Source organism: Leucoraja erinacea, chromosome 16 (genome assembly GCF_028641065.1).
Source record: "Leucoraja erinacea ecotype New England chromosome 16, Leri_hhj_1, whole genome shotgun sequence".
NCBI classification, from domain to species: Eukaryota; Metazoa; Chordata; class Chondrichthyes; order Rajiformes; family Rajidae; genus Leucoraja; species Leucoraja erinaceus.
Genome location: NC_073392.1, coordinates 35,616,671 through 35,633,352, shown reverse-complemented (window position 1 = coordinate 35,633,352; position 16,682 = coordinate 35,616,671). Strand labels below are relative to the sequence as shown.

Here is a 16,682-nt window from a genome sequence, read left to right as displayed (position 1 = left end):
GGCAGATAGTGTGCATGATCCCTAATATGCGTGGAATAGGCCATTATGGATCATGGGGGACACAGCAGATAAATGTAAAAGCTGGCTATGCAGCTACAATTTCATTCACAATTAGCTTTGATAATGCAGCACAAAATAAATGTACAACTCTCAATTATTACATTGTAAACTGTTGCATGTAACAGAATTATTTCACACTGCACTCCGTATATACCTGGGAAAGGTGTTGGACCATGGTGAAATAATGAAGGCTTGCTTGCAATGGAATAATATTCAACCGCCCTCTTGAATTGTTCAATTTTATCTTCCGTCCTGGACTGAAAACAAACCAAACAAGTCAACCAAACCCACACATATCCCATACATGTTTCTGGGTAAATAAGCCCCAATGTAAGCATCTAAAATTAAAATAAATTCCTTAAAAAACTCAATGAGCTGAAGCCAGTCACTTGGTGAGTAAACTTAAATAAACTTTCATATTATACAAAGTAAAAATAGCCGATTGATGCACAGAACAGCTTTTGTGGCAGACAACATGATAAAATCGCTTTCCATTGATAGATCTCTTCACCAAACTACAATTTAAACTTCTTACCATCATGCCCTTCCATTCCATATCAGCAGAGAGTGGTGAATCTCTGGGATTCACTGCCACAGAAGGTAGTTGAGGCCAGTTCATTGGCTATATTTAAGAGGGAGTTAGATGTGGCCCTTGTGGCTAAAGGGAGAGAAGGCAGGTACAGGATACCGAGTTGGATGATCAGCCATAATCGTATTGAATGGCGTTGCAGGCTCGAAGGGCCGAATGGCCTAATCCTGCACCTATTTTCTATGTTTCTATGTTTTAAATACCATATTATTTCCTTACTAATTATTAAAAATCATTATTTAAGCAAAATGGGTACAAAGTATCAAATAAAAGTGTAATGAAGGAGATGAGGAGGAATTTCTTTAGTCAGAGGGTGGTGGATCTGTGGAATTCTATGCCACAGGTTGAGTGAGTGGGCTGATGCGTGGCAGATGCAGTATAATATAGATAAATGTGAGGTTATTTTGGCGGCAAAAACAAGGCGGCAAAAACAAAGGGACAGATTATTATCTCAATGGGGTTAGGTTAGGTAAGGGGGAGGTACAGCGAGACCTGGGTGTCCTTGTACACCGGTCACAGAAAGTTGGAGTGCAAGTACAGCAGGCAGTGAAGAAAGCTAATGGAATGTTGACCTTCATAACAAGAGGATTTAGGTATAGGAGTAAAGAGGTTCTTCTGCAGTTGTATAGTGCTCTACTGCAACCACATCTGGAGTATTGTTTACAGTTTTGGTCTCCTAATTTGAGGAAGGACATCCTTGTGAATGAGGCAGTGCAATGTAGGTTCACAAGATTTATCCCTGGGATGACGGGACTGTCATATGAGGAAAGATTAAAAAAACTAGGTTTGTATTCACTGGAGTTTAGAAGGATGAGGGGGTTCTTATAGAAACATATAAAATTATAAAAGGACTGGACAAGCTAGATGCAGGAAAAATGTTCCCAATGTCGGGCGAGTCCAGAACCAGGGGCCACAGTCTTAGAATAAAGGGGAAGCCATTTAAGACTGAGGTGAGAAAAAACCTTTTTCACGCAGAGAGTTGTGAATTTGTGGAATTCCCTGCCACAGAGGGCAGTGGAGGCCAAGTCACTGGATGGATTTAAGAGTGAGTTAGATAGATAGATCTCTAGGGGCTAGTGGAATCAAGAGATATGGGGAGAAGGCAGGCACGGGTTATTGATTGGGGACGATCAGCCATGATCACAATGAATGGCGGTGCTGGCTCGAAGGGTTGAATGGCCTCCTCCTGTACCTATTTTCTATGTTTCTAAGTCAGAATAGGTGGAGGAATAATTGAAATAGCAATTAACTGGAAGCTCAAAGTTGCACCTGCAAAAAGAATGGGAGTGATTTGCAAAGTGTTTATCTCATCGTGTTTTCTCTGTGTATTGTCCATTGTGTTTCCTCTTCTGGAAGTAGAGAACACTTGTCCTACCCACATTTTCACTGCCTCGTACTCCTCCTTCTTGGTATTTATCGATTATGTCAGCAATTTTCAGAGCATGTCTTACATTCTATCTTTTAACATCCCCAATATCCTTTTCTTCGCTCAAGAGAAGTTAGCAATTGGCCTCAGCAAATACATGGTCAGGAAAATCAAGAAGTTCCAACACAATAATACAATGCAATAATCTTCACTGGCAAAATGCATATTAGGCCAAATAGCCTGCAAATGTTTACTAACTTGCTAATAAAACGCTTAAGACCAGTACCAATGTATGATCATGTACGGGCTCTGTATCCTAACAGCTTTTTATATCAATGACTGGAAGAGAGGGGAAATACAAAACAATAATCATTCATTAACATGCAATATAAATTTAATGAGTTTCTTTATTTGCTACCTACCCGAGAACGTTTAAAAACATCTTTTGCAACTGTATCCAAATCACCAATATCCTGAATGTTACGAACATATTCAGCGACTGCTTTTATCACAACATCACAAGGTGGTAGAACAAGCTGGTGTGCTCGTACCTGAAAATGCAGACGCTAACAGATGAATATTTGAAACATTTTCAGTTGTCTGATTCACTGTTATAGAAAATCGTGATCTATGATCTACTTTTCTGACAATGTTTGACGTTTGATGTGACTTGATCAAATTTGGAAAAACCTTCCCTTCAACCTTTGTTACAGGATGTTTTAATTCTTCTTGACTGAGCAGATAACCTCTTGATATTACTTCAAAGTGCAAAAGTATCAATTCTATGAAGATGGTTCTGAACAGGAACCTAATAATCATTACAAATCTAACATTTTAAAAGTGTCGGCATTAAGTTGCACAAACTGACGTTCCACTGACCGCCCGTCAACTCAAATCTTAAATCATTTGCCAGGGATTATATAAATTTATAACAAAGAGCAATTATATAAATCCTTCAAAACATTGTAAAACAAATTAAAAGCAAGTTTCCAAAACTATAAATAATAATGAAGGTATTTAAAAATTAAGTGATGAGTAAGTTGCTTATTGAAACAGGCAAGAAACTACACATAAATGCAATGGCGTTGTTTAATCTAAGATGGTGCAATAAAGTTCCACTTGCAATCAACGGTTTCAGATAAAAGTTCTTGGAATGATTTATTTATTTTTGAAAATAAACCCATAATCCAGTTTTTCAGCATTTTATTTGTAGCTGTGGAGAAGTTGATGGGGAAATGGAGGACAATGAGATCAGATACAAACTTACAAGGGCAGTTTGAGATCAAAAGGAAGATGGCATTGTGGCTCTTGAGGGACATTAAGGTTGATAAATCCACTTGGCGTATGATATCTATCTCAACTTATTCAAAGAAACAAGTCAGGACATTGCACGGGCCTAGACGAAGATCTCTGCAAAGTCTCTTGCCACAGTGAGGTCCCAGAAGACTGGAGTAGCCAATGTTGTTCCTTTCTTTAAGAGGAGCAGAGAGAATCCAGGGAATTATTGGCCAGTGAGCCTCATGTCAGTGGTAGGAAAGCTATTGGAGAGGATTCTTTAGGATAGAATTTTGTAGTTTGGAAGGAAATTGGCGTAATCAGCATGGTTTTGTATGCAGCAGGTAATAACTTGCTAACTTGATTTGAGTTTTTTGAGGTGATTGATGAGGGTAGGGCAGCGGATGTTATCTACGTGTTTTTTTAGTAAAGGCCTATGATAAAGGCTCTAAGGGTGGGCAAATCCAAACTTAAATGCACGGGATTCACGATGTCTTGGTCGTATGGATTCAGAACTGGCTTACTCATAAGAGGTAAAGAACTGTGGCGGAAGGGCATTAGCCTGGCTGGAGGTCTGTGAACAGTGAAGTTCCACAGAGACATGTGCTGGGGCCTCTGTTGTTTATGATTACTGATGTAAATGTAGATGGGTTTGCAGACGACACCAATATTGCTGGAGTTGCAGACAGTGAGGCAGATTGTCAAAGTATACAACAGAATATAGATCAATTACAAGAATGGCAGATGGACTTAAATCCGAGCAAATGTGAGGAGTTGAACTTTGGGAGGTTGAATGTATGGGAAAGATATACGGTTGAAGGCATGGCATTTTACAGCATTGATGTACAGAGAGATCTTGCGTTCCAGGTCTCTAGATCCCTCAAAGTGGTAGTGGTAGATATTAATTGGGACAGGCAAGGTTTGCCAGAATGCTGCCTGGATTAGAGGGTGTAAGCTACAAGGTGAGGCTAGGGAATCCTTCTTTAGAATACCAGAAGTTGAAGGGAAACCTGATGGAAGGCGGATTGGTTGAGACAGTCTATTTCAGTGTCGGAGCGGGAGTGGGAGATTCCAAAAGGCAGCCGTCGGATTGGTGGAGTTTGTCTATTTCACAGAGCATCCATTGGATTGGTCGAGTGAGTGACCAATAAATCGGCTAATTGATCAGCCAATAAAAGGTGTTAGGAGAGAGACAGAGGTTGTGTGGTGGAGAAGTATTGGGCATGACTCAAGGGGCTTTGGTGAGAAGGATGAGCAGAGGGTGACAGGAAGTAATGGCATGGCCTGCTGTTTCATCTGTGTGATGGTCCTTTTGCATTCCTCTTGGTTTAAGTGCAGTAGATATGACAGGTAGAATGTTGCAATATTCTTCCTGCAGGATGTGGGCTCTGAAAACAATGTGAGAATCCTGTCCAGCTGCAATTCCTTTCAGACCATATTAGGGAACTGGAGCTGTGGCTGGATGACTTTGGGACCTTCTGGAAGAATGAGAGCTTCAGATATAGGATTGAGCACCTTGCTATAACTCCTAAGTAATAGGAAGAGAGTAGATGGGTGACCACAAGGAAAGGGAGTAGGCAGAGAGTGTGGGTGACTTCATTGGCCTTTCCCCTGCAAAACTGGTGTACCCTTGTGGATACTGTTGAGGGGATTGGTCCATCAGGGATGAGCAGCTGTTGGTCAGGTCTGTGGCACTGAACCTGGCTCTGAGGCACAGTGAGGAAGGATAATGTCAGGCAGAGTCATAGTGGTAGGAGACTCATTAGTTAGGGGGACAGACAGCAGTCACATTTCCAGGATGGCGCGCTGCCTCATTGGTGCTATCAAGGATCTCTCCGAGTGGCTGCATGGCATACTCAACAGGGAAGGGAAGCAACCAGATGTTGTTGTGCATGTTGGCATTAATGACATGGGTGTAAGAAGGGATGCCTAACAAATCTGGTGGGATTCTTTGAAGGAATAAATAGCAGGAAAGTCAGCGGATGTTATTTACATAAATTTTCAGAAAGCCTTTGATAAGGTGCTGCATGTGAGGCTGCTAAATAAGATGGGAACCCATGGTACTAGAGGTACTAACATGGATGGAAGATTGGGTAAATGGCAGACAAAGAGTGGGAATAAAGGGGCCTTCTCTGGTTGACTGCCGGTGACTAGTGGTGTTCTGCAGGGGTGTGTTCGACCCGCTTCTTTTCATGTTGTATATTAATGGATGATGGAACTGATGGCTCTGTGGCCTACTTTGTAGATGATCTGAAGACGGGTGAAATGGCAGGTAGTGTACAGAAAGCAGAGAATCTGCAGAAAGACTTGGACAAAGTGGCAGATGGAATACAGCGTAGCAAAGTGTGCAGCCATGCATTTTGGTAGTAGGAACAAAGGCGTAGATTTTATTTAGGGAGAATGCCATGGTAACATTATTGTTGTTCTAGCGAGGCTTTGAGCGTGGAGCTGAGAAATAAAAAAGGGGATGATCACCTTGTTGGGAGTGTACTATAGGCCCCAAAAAAACAACAGGAATTAGAAGAATAAATATCCTGAGAGATTGGAGACAACTGCAAGACAAATAGGTTTGTCATAGTAGGGATTTTAACCTTCTTAATATAGACTGGGACTGCCATAGTCAAGGGGTTTGATAGGGTGGATTTTTCAAAAAAAAGCTTCATCTGGCAATACGAGAGACAGGACGAGGCTTTATCAATTCCGAGAAAATTTGCAAGTGCAAGTGACTGAAAGATCCGTCGGAGAGCCATTTGGGACCAGTGACCACAGATCTATTAGCTTTAAAACAGTTCTGGATAAAGACAGGGCGGGCCCACAAGTTAAAATTCTGAAATGGGGCAAGAGCAACTTTGATGGTTTAGACAGGAACTTGCTAAAGTTAATTGGTGTAATGCGTTTGCCAGTCAGGGACATCTGGAAAATGGGAAGGCATTAAAAGTGTGATGACACTAGTTCAGAGCCTGCATGATCCTGTCAGAGTGAACGGCAAGGCAAGTGGGAGCAAGGAAGCCTGGATGATTAAATAAATTGAGGCTCTGGTCAGGAAAAAGGAGACATGGAACAGGTATTGGCAGCTGGGATCAAGTGTATCCCTCAAGGAGTATTGGGAACTGATCAGCATACTTAAGATGGAAATCTGAATGGCAAAAAGAGGGCAGGAGATAGTTCTGGCAGATAATATCAAAGAAATTGCAAGGAGATTTTGGGTACATTAACGAAAAGAGAGCAACTTGAGAGCGAATAGGGCCCCTCAGAAACCAAAGTGGTAATGTCTGCAGGCAGGCACGGGGATGGGCAAGATCCCCTGAGTAGTTTTTAGTTTAAAGATACAGCGCAGAAACAGGCCCTTCGGCCCACCCAGTCCGTGCCGGCCAGCGATCCCCGCACATTCACACTATCCTACATCCACTAGGGACAATTTTTACATTTACCAAGCCAATTAACCTACAAACCTGGACATCTTTGGAGTGTGGGAGGAAACCAAAGATCTCGGAGAAAACCCACGCAGATCACAGGGAAAACGTGCAAACTCCGTGCAGACGGCACCCATAGTCAGGATCGAACTCGGGTCTCCAGCGCTGCATTCGCTGTAAGGCAGCAACTCTATCACTGCGCCACCGTGACCGTGAGTAATTCTCCTCTTTTTACCATGGAGAGACATGAAGCTTGGAGAACTTGTGCACTTTGAGGGACAGTAGGTATTATGAATGAGGAAGTGCTGGACATGGTAAGGAATATGAAGGTAAAAAAAATCTCTCTGGCCTGATTAGATATATCCAAGGACACCGTGGGAAGCTAGAGAAGAAATTTCAGCAGCCCTGGCTGAGATATATGTATCATCATTAGGCATGGGTGAGGTGCTGGTAGACTGGAGGATGGCTAATGTGGTATCTCTACTTAAGGGCTTTAAAGAAAAGCCTGGGTACTATAGACCAATGAGCCCAAAATGTATGGTAGGCAAGTTATTGGACAGGATTCTAAGGAGTGGATACACAGTGCTGATTAGGGATAGTCAGCCTGGTTGTGTACATGGGTCAGTGTTTTATGAATCTGGGTAGATAGGGTGGTCAAGAAGCTTTTTGTACCATGGGCTCTCATCTTCTTTACCAGCCTCAAGTGCGGCACCTTATTAAAGGCCTTCTGAAAATCCAGGTAAACCACATCCATTAACTCTCCTTTGTCTATCCTGCTATTTACCTCCTCAAAGAATTCAAACAGGTTCATCAGGCAAGAACTCCCTTTCACAAAAGCAAGATGACTTTAGCCTTTTTGAATGTGTGCTAAGTATTCAGAAACCTCATCCTTTGTAATGGACTCTATACTCTTACCAACCACTGAAATCAGGCTAACCAGCCTATAGTTTCCACTCTTCTGCCTCGCTCCCTGCTTGGGAGTAATATTTGCAATTTTCCAATCGTCCGGAACCACTCCTGCCTCTGGTGATTCTTGAAACATCACAACTAATGCCTCCACAATCTCTAAAGCCATCTCTTTCAGAACCCTGGATGTAGCCCATCCCATCCAGGTGACCTATCCACCTTTCAGCTTCCCAAGCACCTTCTCTTTAGTGATAGCCACTCCACTAACTTCCACCCCCTGGCTTTCCTGAATCAGTATTCCGGCTGGTATCTTCCACCGTGAAGACTGATACAAAAAACATATTCAATTAATCTGCCATTTTGTTATTCCCCTTGGTACACAAAAATGCTGGAGAAACTCAGCGAGTGCAGCAGCATCTATGGAGCGAAGGAAATAGGCAACGTTTTGGGCCGAAACCCTTGTTATTCCCCATTATCACTTCTCCTGCATCATTTTCCATCGGTCCAATGTCTACTCTTGCCTCTTTCTTACTCGTTATATATCTAAAGAAAATTTAGTTACCCTCTTTTATATTGTTTGCTAGCTTACTTTCGTATTTCATCTTTTCTCCCCTTTTGCCTTTTTAGTTACCCTCTGTTGTTTTTTGTTAAAGCTTCCCAATCTTCCAGCTTCCCACTAATCTTTGCAGTGTTATATGCTTTCTCTTTTAGATTTATGCTGTCCTTGACTTCTCTTGTCCACTAAGCTGACCTCATTCTCTCACTAGAATTTTTCCTCTTTGGAATGAAAATATCCTGTATTGTCTGAATTATTCCCAGAAATTCCTGCCATTGCTGTTGCACCTTAATTCCTGCTAAGGTCCCTTTCCAATCAACTTTAGCCAGCTGCTCCCTCATGCCTCTGTAGTCCCCTTTTCTCAACAGTAATACTGACACAACTGACTTCATCTTCTCCCTCTCAAATTGCAGGTTGAATTTTATCAATTATGGGTCATAACCTCCTAGTTGTTCCTTTATCTTAAGCTCCTTAATCAAATCCAGTTCATTACACAATACCAAATTCAGAATTGCCTTTTCCCCTGTAGGCTCAACTACAGGCTGCTCTAAGAAACCATCTCGTAGGCACTCTACAAATTCCCCCTCATGGGATCCAGTACCAATCTGATTTTCCCAGTACTTGCATATTGAAATCCCCCATGATCACTGTAACATTGTCTTTCTTACATGCCAATTGTACCTCCTGATGTAATTTGCATCCTACTTCCTGTCTACCGTTTGGAGGCCTTTAAATAACCCTCAAGTACATTAATAAACACATTTCCAAACCTGGGGCTTTATCAAGAATAATGCATAAAAGAGAAAACCAGATGAATAAGACGGGAGGGAAAGAGGGCACAAACGTTTGAAACAGATGACCTCGTGCAGGGAGGTTCCATGATAGGCTGCTTGATGACTAGGACAGTGTGATTCCATTGTTGCAGCCTTGACTCAAAATGTCATCTCTCCATTTTCTCCAGAAAAGCTGCCTGACCTGTTAAGTTACTCCAGCATTTTGTGTCCAAATTTCTGGTGAAGTTGGGAAAGTAAAAATCTGTAATCAGTTGAAAAACAATTAGATTCTGTGAAAGTGAATACAGACCAGAGAGTTTTCTTTAAGGATAGATGGCTGAAGGTCAAGCAAATGATTGCCCTCATTGGTTTTTATTTTGCGATACAAAATCAGAATTAGAATAAATGTATTGGCCAAGTATGCATACATACTAGGAATTTGACGGTGCTTCACTCGCAAGTGGTACAAACACAATATACAGCAGACAATTAAAAATAAAACATTATAATTAAAAAATGTGAAAATAAAGTACCAGAGTAAAAAGAGGCTACAGACTTTTGGCTGTTGAGTAGAGCTACTGCTCGTGGGAAGAAGCGTTTTTATGTCTGGCTGTGGTGGCTATGATAGTCCGGAGTCGCCTTCCAGAGGGAAGTACTTGAAATAATTTGTGGCCAGGGTCAGAGGGGTCGGGGGGGGGGGGGGGGGGAGGAGGGAGGGAGGAGGGAGGAGGGAGGAGGGAGGGAGGGGGGTGAGGACAGACTCTATATATGTCAGTGTAAAAATGTATCATGCCACATATTACCCAAAACTACAGCAAGACCAAAGCGGTCATAAGGAATGAGTGTCCACGTTTCTACTGGATATTCTCTTGCCAAAAGAGGAAAAGTTAAAGTTAAATGCCTACACAAAGAACAATTAAAGAACAGCTGCATTACTCTGGGGAATCTTGTTCACCTCCAAGCAGTGAGAAATTCAAGTCCTGGAGCACCCAAGGACTTGAATAATGAATGTACATGAATAAACAGAGCAATGTATAAAAGGGAAAGTCAGATGAACGCGACGGGAGGGAAAGAGAGCACAAAAAAGTTTGAAGAAATTGAACGATAAATACGACATCAACCTGCTTTGGAGAAGTGTAAACACTAAAGACAGAAAACTCTGATTATAGTGTAAAAAATAGCAAACGTTCGGATTAAAAAATTCAGACAATTGATCTCCAGGTTTTACCACATCAATCACTAACGGGAAATTCAATCAGCTGCTGTGATTACCATCAGCACAGTCATTATTGTTACCTTTAAGGAGGCGAGAGGATGGTCTGGACCCAGTAAACTCCAGTGAAAGGCAGCCAAATCTTCATCAGGTAGGATATGGTTGCCTAAATCGAAAAGGAGATGATTGTAAAACTAATGTGAAAAAATAAATAAAATACATCAGGATCTTTTATGTAGTCTTTTACTTTTGACCACTATTTTGCTGAATACTATATGGAAAAAAAAACATCATAAAGATGGAAGCCAATTTAAACATTTAGAAATATAGAAAATACCCTTTTACAAATGATGAATTTCAAATGTATACAAATATTTGTATACATTTCAAATGCTGGGCAGTCACGGTGGCGCAGTGGTAGAGTTGCTGCCTTATAGTGAATGCAACGCCAGAAAACCGGGTTCGATCCCGATTACGGGTGCTGTCTGTACGGAGTTTGTACGTTCTCCCTGTGACCTGCGTGGGTTTTCTCCGAGATCTTCGGTTTCCTCCCATATTCCAAAGACCTACAGGTTTGTAGGTTGATTGGTAAATGTATAAATAGTGGGTATAGGGTAGTGTTAATGTGCGGAGATCGCTGGTCGCTGTGGACCCGGTGGTCCGAAGGGCCTGTTTCCATGCTGTATCTCTAAACTAAACTAAATTAAACTAAATAAATTTATTCACAGTAGCAACTAGTTTAGAAATACAGCATGGAAACAGGCCCTTCGGCCCACCAAGTCCACACTGAGCAATGATCACCTGTACACGAGTTCTATGTTATCCCAGTTTTGTATCCGACACACTAGGGGCAATTTACATAAGCCAATTAACCTACCAACCTGAACCTCTTTGAAATATGGGAAGAAACGGGAGCATCCAAAGAAAACCCACGTGATCGGCCATTCAATGTGATCATGGCCGATCATCCACAATCAGTACCCCATTCCATTCCTGCCTTCTCCCCTATCCCCTGACTCCGCTATCTTTAAGAGCCCTATCTAGCTCTCTCTCGAAAGTATCCAGAGAACCGGCTTCCACCTCTGAGGCAGAGAATTCCACAGACTCACAACTCTCTGTGTGAAAAAGTGTTTCCTCATCTCCGTTCTAAATGGCTTACCCCTTATTCTTAAGTCCCTGGTTCTGGACTCCCCCAACACAGGGGACATGTTTCATGTCTCTAGCGTGTTCAAACCCTTAATGATCTCATATGTTTCAATAAGATCCTTCTAAATTCCAGAGTATACAAGCCCAGCCGCTCCATTCTATCAGCATATGACAGTCCCGCCATCCCAGGAATTAACCTTGTGAACCTACGCTGCATTCCCTCAATAGCAATAAGGTCCTTCCTCAAATTTGGAGACCAAAACTGCACACAATACTCCAGGTGTGTTCTCAATAGGGCCCTGTACAATTGCAGAAGGACCTTTTTGCTCCTATACTCAGCTCCTCTTGTTAAGAAAACCAACATGCCATTTGCATTCTTCACTGCCCGCTGTGTTTGCATGCTTACTTTCATCGACTGATGAACAAGGAACCCCAGATCCCGTTGTACTTCCCCTTTTCCCAACGACACCATTTAGATAATAATCTGCCTTCCTGTTTTTGCTACCAAAGTGGATAACCTCACATTTATCCACATTAAACTGCATCTGCCATGCATCTGCCCACTCACCCAACCTGTCCAAGTCACCCTGGCTTCTGATAGCATCCTCCTCACAGCTCACACTGCTACCCAGCTTTGTGTCATCTGCAAATATGCTAATGTTACTTTCATTGACGTATATTGTAAATAGCTGTGGTCACAGCACCGAGCCTTGTGGTTCCCCACAATTCACTGCCTGCCATTCTGAAAGGGACCCGTTAAACCCTACTCTTTGTTTCATGTCTGCCAACCAATTTTCTATCCATGTCAACACTCTACCCCCAATGCCATGTTACCCACTAATTTTGCCCACTAATCTCCTGTGTGGGACCTTCTCAAATGCTTTCTGAAAGTCCAGGTACACTACATCCCTTGTCCATTTTCCTAGTTACATCCTCAAAAAATTCCAGAAGATTAGTCAAGCATGATTTCCCCTTCGTGAATCTATGTTGACTCGGACTGATCCTGTTACTGCTATCCAAATGTGCCGCTATTTCATTTTTTATGATTGACTCCAGCATCTTCCCCACCACTGATATCAGGCTAACTGGTCTATAATTCCTTGATTTCTCTCTCCCGCCTTTCTTAAAAAGTGGGATAACATTAGCTACCCTCCAATCCACAGGAACTGATCCTGAATCTATAGAATATTGGAAAATGATGACCAATGCGTCCACGATTTCTAGAGCCACTTCCTTAAGTACCCTGGGATGCAGACTATCAGGCCCTGGGGATTTATCAGCCTTCAGTCCCCATCAGTCTATCCAACACCATTTCCTGCCTAATGTGGATTTCCTTCCGTTCCTTCGTCACCCCAGATCCTCTGGCCACTAGTACATCAGGAAGATTGTTTGTGTCCTCCTTAGTGAAGACGGGGCCAAAATACCTGTTCAACTCGTCTATTTCCCAGTTCCCCATAATCAATCCACATTTTTCAATCATTATGGGTCCAACTTTGGTCTTAACTATTTTTTTCCTCTTCACATACCTAAAGAAGCTTTTACTATCCTCCTTTATATTCTTGGCTAGCTTACCCTTTGTACCTCTCTTTTCCTCCCATATTGCCTTTTTAGTTATTTTCTGTTGCTCTTTAAACGTTACCCAATCCTCTGGCTTCTCTTTCATTTTAATACTGTCCCTGACTTCCTTTGTCAGCCACGGTCGCCCCTTACTCCCGTTGGAATCTTTCTTCCTCTTTGGAATGAACTGATCCTGCACCTTCTGTATTATTCCCAGAAATACCTGCCATTGTTGGTCCTCTGTCATCCCTGCTAGAGTATCTTTCCAGTCAACCTTGGCCAGCTCCTCCTTCATGGCTCCATAGTCCCCTTTGTTCAGCTGTAATACTGACACCTCCGATTTACCCTTCTCCCTCTCAAACTTATCATATTATGGTCACTACCTCCTAATGGCTCCTTAACCTCAAGCTTCCTTATCAAATCCTATGTGTAAAGCCCATAGCACTATGTTTAATGCCCATAGCGCTTCAGCCGGTAGCGCTATATTTAGAACCCATAGAGCTGCAGCAGACAGCTCTTCGTTTAAATTCCCACGTGCTAAATTGACAGCGCTGTTTAAACCTGGAGCGGGACAGGCAGATCAAAGCTTACGAAAATAATCGTCCAGATCTTGAAATTTAAAATACTATTAGATTTAATCTGCTATAATTTTTAGAGGTGTAGTATCACTTTTTTTAATTTAAAAAATATATATTTTTATTAGAAGTAGACATATTATAAAGTATAGTTACATATTATAGTAAAAAAAACTTTTCATATACATTAGTCATACATTATTAACATTTTCAATTGTCGATTACTTCTGCTTCTAGTGGGTTTTTTTATATAGATAGAAAAAGAGAGAAAGAGAGAAAAAATAGTTACAAATATCAAAAAAACAGAAAAGGTGGAATGGATTACTTATAATATGTCATTGGAGATAGGTTCGTAGATTACAAAGTATAACTTTTCATCTACTCCTGAGCAAGTTTCAGTTGAGTTTTCGTGCTGGGCCAGTCTATCCCTTCAGATAATTAATGAATGGAGCCCATATTTTAACAAAAAGCTCTTGTTTGTCCATTAAGACAAGTCTAAGTCTTTCTAGATATAGGGTCTCCGACATTTCCACAATCCACATTTTAATTGTGGGGGTTATAGGACCTTTCCAAAATGTTAATATTATTTTTTTCCCGGTTATTATAATGTAGTCGAGGAAATTTCTTTGGCTTGTTGTGAGTATTAAACTTTGTTCTGAATATTCCAAGTATTATTAATTTTGAGTCTGGATCCAGTTTAGTATTAATAACTTCTGAAATTATTTCAAAAATATCAGTCCAGAAATGTTTAATTTTTGTACAATTTGCAAACGTATGTGTTAAATTAGCCTCTGGATGTAGACATTTATCACAAATAGGAGAGATATGTGGGAAGATTCTATTTAGTTTTATTTTGGAGTAGTGTAATCTATGTAAGACTTTAAATTGTATTAAAGCATGTCTGGCATTTAACGAGCATTGATGTATATGTTCTAAACTTTCGTCCCACATATCTTTCGTTAAAGGATGACCCAATTCATTTTCCCATGTGTATCTATATGGTTCCATCGGTGGTACCTCATTGTTTAGGAGGGTGTTATAAATATAAGCTATTAATTTTTTTGTGTTAGGATGCTTGTTCAAACATTCAAACGGGCAACCTAAACGCCGAGTCATTTTGCCCGGCTTGGCATGCAGATACTGGTTTATACCGTAGACACAAAAAACTGGAGTAACTCAGCGGGTCAGGCAGCATCTCTGGAGAAAAGGAACGTGGACGTTTTGTGTCAGCGACAGCTGTAATGCGTGGGAAAGATGCTAAGTGTGGCGTGACAGAGGGTCGGAGCGAATGACGGGCCCTGCACAGCAGCAGCAGCGGCGGTTCCATCTCCTCCTCCTCACGCATCCCGCCCGGCCTGATAACTGCCGCTGCTTACCACACCGCCAACGGCGTTTTCAAAACAAACCCTCCTGCACGCCGAGGCTGGGACGAAGGAGGGAGGGGGGGGAGGGAGCGCGGGAGATTAATAAAATTGTGACACGTGAAACATTAAAACCGCAGTGTTCTATTGTCACTGCTACCATTGACACGTTATTACAGAATTCATTTTAACGCCAAATCAATGCTTTTAATATGGAGTATCAGCACAGTAGTTATTTAATGAAAACATTCACAACTATACGTTGGATATATCCAGGTTTTACTTCTACAGTCGGTCATATACATCACAAATTTGGTCAGGAGATATTTCAGTTAAAATTTTAACATTAATTCTGAAGTGGGAATGATGGAAACAGCATTTATCAATAACTTTTTTTAAATCTGGTGCATACAAACTGGGTATCTTAATTGCTGTTCATAACACATACATCTAATCTGAATGTCTGGTAATGTGGTGTTTTGACACCTTTAAACATATTACCAAAATAAAATTTGCTGCAGTTATGTCCTTTGACCATCTCTTGTCAGTTAGTGTGATGTTTAACATGTCAGATGGGTATAGTCAGTTTTAACAGCTCTTATCATAAAATGTAGTTTTGATATTTCCTTGCAACTTGTATATTTTGTTGTGGATAAATAATGTGGGAAGCGAGTGTTTCTGTACCAATAGCAATAACGACCCATGCTATGGCTATGCCATGATAAGTTTCTGTCCTTCACAGAGAACATGCTTGCATCAATCTGTAGTGTGCATGGATAAGCAAATATGGTACCATGGTCCAGGATTTATTGACACAGGTTGATCATACGCTGAATAATCCAACCATATTTTTGTTTGGAAGTGGAAAGAAATAATAGAAATTGCATTCATTGCAACGTGTAAAAAGAGTTGAGATACTGGATTATAATTTTGCTGCATGTCATTGTGGTGTACATCATGTCTTGATTGGTGAATATGTTTAGTTTGTGACTTTATTTGAAGCAGAAATAATATGTGAATGCTTCATTGTGCATAATTCCGACTGGAAACTACGCACTTTGTCCGAGCACATTATCGCACGCGTCATGCAAGCCGTCTAAAATGACCATCTAAACTGACATTTGGCAACCTAAAAAACTGCCTAGGTTGCCCGGCTGGCAACAGGGAAAAATGGTTAAGTGAGAGCCCTGCCACTACAGTTCTGTCGCCTGTGAACTTGTAGATTGAGTTGGATTAGTATTTGGCTGCACAGTGTGAGTGTATAAGGAGTATGGTAAGGGGCTGAGAAGGCAACCTTGCCGGGATCTAGTGTTGAGGATTATTGCAGAGGATGATTTGTTACCTCTCCTCAATGATTGTGGTCTGTTGGTCAGGAAGTCAAACATCCAGTTGCAGAGGGGAGTGCCGACTCCATGAGTTTGCAAATGACCTTTGGTATTGAATAATGAAATAATTTCATATGATTTGGTATGATAATGGGATTGAAAGTAGACCTATGGTAGATGATTAGGATTCTGATGTTGGTGTCCTTCTATCCACGAGTTCCAGGGATGAATGTAGAGCCAGGAAGATTGCATCCACCATGGATCTATTGTGTTAGTAGGTGAACTGCAGTGGATCAAAGCTGCTTGGTAGACTAGAGTTAATATGTGCCATAATCAGCCTCTCGAAGCACATAATGATAGTGGATGTCAAGGCCACTAGACAGTAGTCATTAATGCATGAGATCTTGCTTTTCTTTGACATCCAGATGATAGTGGTCTTCTTGAAGCAAGCAGGTACCTCAGAAAGCAGTAGGGAGAGATTAAACATGTCCATGAACACTCCTATCATTTGGTCCGTGTAGTTCCTAAGAACGTGGGGAGGAACTCCACCCGGTCGTTGCTTTCCAT

General features: G+C 41.4%; 1 protein-coding gene across 2 annotated transcripts in view; it reads right to left on the bottom strand.

The window, feature by feature from the left end:
* Nucleotides 1-16,682, bottom strand: part of LOC129704808 (constitutive coactivator of PPAR-gamma-like protein 1 homolog) — a 130,461-nt gene that overhangs the window by 81,583 nt on the left and 32,196 nt on the right. For both annotated transcript variants that reach the window (XM_055648166.1, XM_055648167.1), the window contains exons 3-5: nucleotides 10,235-10,317; nucleotides 2,438-2,566; nucleotides 215-317 (exon numbers count right to left, since the gene is read on the bottom strand). In XM_055648166.1, coding sequence (XP_055504141.1) covers nucleotides 215-317; nucleotides 2,438-2,566; nucleotides 10,235-10,317 — 315 coding nt within the window. The remainder of the gene's footprint in view (nucleotides 1-214; nucleotides 318-2,437; nucleotides 2,567-10,234; nucleotides 10,318-16,682) is intronic.